At 36.0% G+C, this 3925-nt stretch overlaps 1 protein-coding gene across 1 annotated transcript; it reads right to left on the minus strand.

The window, feature by feature from the left end:
* Positions 1-233: 233 nt before the first annotated feature.
* On the minus strand, positions 234-1160 carry LOC118974426 (putative olfactory receptor 5AK3). The gene has a single exon (XM_037027828.1). The coding sequence runs from the start codon at positions 1158-1160 to the stop codon at positions 234-236; it is 927 nt and encodes a 308-aa protein (XP_036883723.1).
* Between the last annotated feature and the right edge of the window lie 2765 nt (positions 1161-3925).

Here is a 3925-nt window from a genome sequence, read left to right on the forward strand (position 1 = left end):
CAATAAAGCCCTTCTTCATGGGTAGTATGAGTTATGTTTCTCAAACTAAACTCAAGGGAAAATTAGTCCCATGAGATGTTTCTATATTTCTCACATTCTAAGCACTTATCTATTAAAAGAGATAGCCTTGCTTTAAGATGTAAATGTGTTTTCAATTTCAGAAACATTATACAGTGATCAAACGTCTTGTTCGGATATCTTGATGTGCTGAATCTGAACAGTTTGGGTCCAATCTAGAATTTTTTCCCCATCACTTTTAGAGCTTCCTTTACTTCCTTATTCCTCAAACTATAGATCAGGGGGTTCAACATGGGAATCACAACACCATAACAGACAGAAGCTGCTTTCATATTCTCCTGGAAATTGTCAGGGTGAGGTTGTAGGTACATATATGACAGGGTTCCATAGAAAATGGTGACTGCTGTCAGGTGGGAGGCACATGTAGAGAAGGCTTTTTTTCTCCCTGTGGTAGAAGACATCTTTAGGATGGTGGCTATGATATAGGTATAGGAAAAGATGACAACGAGCACAGTGAACATCAAGTTAAATCCCACAAAGACAGCGAGCACCATAATGTTGATGTCAGTGTTGGAGCATGAAAGAGCAAGAATTGGGGGAACATCACAGAAGAAGTGATTGATGGTGTTGGAACTGCAGAAGGACAGTGAAAACGTAAAACCTGTGTGCACAGAAGCATTTATGGAGCCGATGATGTATGAACCAGTTACCAGGTGGATGCAGACTCTTTGGGACATGACAATGGGATAATGAAGTGGGTTACAGATGGCTACATAACGGTCCACGGCCATAGCTGCCAGAAGGTAACAATCACTGGTTGCGAATGTTGCATAAACCAGTAATTGTGTAACACAGCCCCTGAATGATATTGATATATTTTCTACTATAAAGTCTTGTAGCATCTTAGGAGTGATGGCAGAGGTGTAGCAGATATCAACAAAAGCTAAATGTTGTAGGAAGAAGTACATAGGTGTTCGAAGTCTGGAATCTGTCTTGATGAGCAGAATCATTCCAATATTGCCCACCATGGAGGTAACATAGATGACCAGAAATACAACAAAGAGGGCATACCGAAATCTGAGTTGGGCACCAAATCCAAGCAGAAAGAATTCAGTCACTTCAGTGCTATTTCCTTGTGTCATGGCTACCAAAAATCTAGAAAGGACGAAGAGGAGGACAAAGAAAAGAAGGAAAATCTTTGTGATTTCTTTAAAAGGCTAAAAAAAGCCTTTCTAAAAAAAGGCTTTGGCATTTTATGTCCCTTTCTTTTTTAAAATTAGATTTTCAGGCAAACATTCATATCAAGGTTTACTGCTTTGCAAATAGTTCTATTTTCTTGATAAGAAACCAATACATCAAAAGTAATATGAGAGCCATGGATTCATTTTGTAAATGAAGATTTCACAGAAGACTGGCCTCTAGTACGTGTGAGTCTGAGAAACATAGATTAAAACCTGTTCTCACCATATTAAACAGGTGTTCACATTTGTAAAGTAATATTCAAATATGGCTTTGGACCCTTTCAACAACCTATAGTTTTTCTCAGTCATTTATCAGTTTAATCCTGGTTCAGACTCCTGAAACTTGTCTGCCTGGAGAGAAAGCAAAATGACAAGAAAAATAATGGGTGTTCCTTGTACTATAATTTTAATTATTATGAAAATTTTATATTTAAAAATAAGAATCTAATAAAAATATAGACTATAAAAACATTTTCATACAAAAAAATGAAGAGAGTGGACCATAAAGAGTTGAGCACTAAAAATTCTTCTAAAGACTGTTACTCAGAAAAGAGGAGTATGATCTCCAAAGAAAGTCAAAAGAGATGATGAACTTAGGGATTGGTAAACCAGTGGGAAAACTGGAATAAGTAGAGGTAGTATGAAATAATAATATTGTCCACAGGGAAGCAACAGACTGAAAATATCAACTGATGCTAGTATGTAAGATTGGGGTGTTCATTAGGTTTATGATGCTCTAAAATTCTTGTGCTTTACACTGTTACTTATGTGTATATATTTTCAATAATTACAAGAGATAAAAATGAACTTTTTTAAGTTTGGGGGAATAAATAAAATTTTAAGTTCATTCAATATCAAAAACACACATAAAGGTGATGAAAAGAATAATAGAAAAAGACAAATAGAAATCACCTGAGAAGGCATAAATAAATCTAATAAATTAGCAAGGAAAAAAATGGTTTAAGCCTATCATTAAAATTCAAAGACTGTCAAATTGGGTTTTAAAAATGTGAACCAAGCCATGAAGTTATGCAATAGACAAAAACTGAAAAGAAATTAAGCAACAAATGATAAAATAAAGAATGGTTTAGAAAGAAACAGAATCTTATGCATCAGTGAAAGTAAATCATGAGAGCTACATTTCTTAACCCAAAGCTTAGAAACATAATGCTGAGGAAAAGATCATATTGACTGATTGATTACATTATATATAATACCAGGACTTTAATGGTATTGGTGATATTTTATTTGTTGGTTGCACATACTCACTGTATATTTTTTCAGCAAGTCAAAATCAGCAAGTATATTTGACTTGCTCTCAGCAAGTCAAAATGCTGCCAGTTTGTGAAAACAAAGATACACCTCCTTCATAAGATATTAAGGAGACAAGGGGTATTACTATTTTAGGGTTAAAAGAGGTCAATTAAGTTCTAAGGAAAAAAAATTGAGCATCTCAGTTGTGAAAAACAATGTTTAGGGGGAAAATGGTGAATTATTGTAGTTATACCCATAGTCCTCAAGTTCCTTTGTCATGGTGATTCTCTGAGACGAAAGTCAGAGTTAATAGTGTCCAAAAGGCTCTGTAAAAACCAAATGCTGCTTCACTTTAGTTTAGAGAATGATTTCATGTTGTTAAAAGAACCTTGTTATAGAAACCTGCCTTGAGGATCCCTAGCGCACTGTTGGTGGGATTGCAGACTGGTACAACCACTATGGAAAACAGTATGGAATTTCCTCAGAAAACTAAAAATGGAACTGCCTTTTGACCCAGCAATTCCACTGCTGGAACTATACCCTAAGAGCCCTGAAACACCAATCCAAAAGAACCTATGCAGCCCAATGTTCATGAACAGCACAATTTATAATACAGCCAAGTGCTGCAACCTAGGTGTCCATCAGCGAATGAATGGATCAAAAAACTATGATACATTTACACAATGGAATACTGTGCAGCAGAAAGAAAGAAGAAGTCCCTACCCTTTGTGACAGCATGGATGGAACTGGAAAGCATTATGCTAAGTGAAATAAGCCAGGCGGTGAAAGACAAATACCACATGATCTTACCTTTAATGGGAATCTAATCAACAACAAAAAAAAACAAGCAAGCAAAATATAACCAAAGACACTGAAGTTGAGAACAGGCTGACAGTGACCAGAGGGAAGAGAGAAGGGAATTTCAGGGGAAATGGGAAAGGGTTTGAAGAAACAAGTATAAAGGACACATGGACAATAACAAGGGGGGATGGAAATGGGAGGGAGATGGGGAGACCTGGTGGGGGATGGGCTGGGATGTTGATAAAAGGCAGAAAGCTGTACTTGAACAACAATTAAAATAAAAAACATAAAAATAAAATAAAATTATGAATAGAAAAAAAGAAACCTTCCTTGAAACAAGTAACTTTAAAATTGGGATTGTAAGGTAGTGATCTGTATGGTTGAGGAAGGCAACTTCAAGAGGAGAAAGTGCTTTGAATAAACTAAGGGCAAGAGGCAATAGGGACTCACATATACAATGAAGGGGTGTTGCTCCAATTCACAGCATTTTCTATATTAAACTGCAACAAACTTTTCCTGTTTTTTTTGAGATATTGTTTCCACCCAGCTTTATTGATGTGCTATTGACAGTTAACATTGTGAAAGCATAAGGTGTGCATTGTGATAATCTG

The sequence above is a fragment of the Sturnira hondurensis genome, unplaced genomic scaffold, assembly GCF_014824575.4.
Source record: "Sturnira hondurensis isolate 20B ecotype Veracruz unplaced genomic scaffold, ASM1482457v3 Scaffold0001344, whole genome shotgun sequence".
NCBI classification, from domain to species: Eukaryota; Metazoa; Chordata; class Mammalia; order Chiroptera; family Phyllostomidae; genus Sturnira; species Sturnira hondurensis.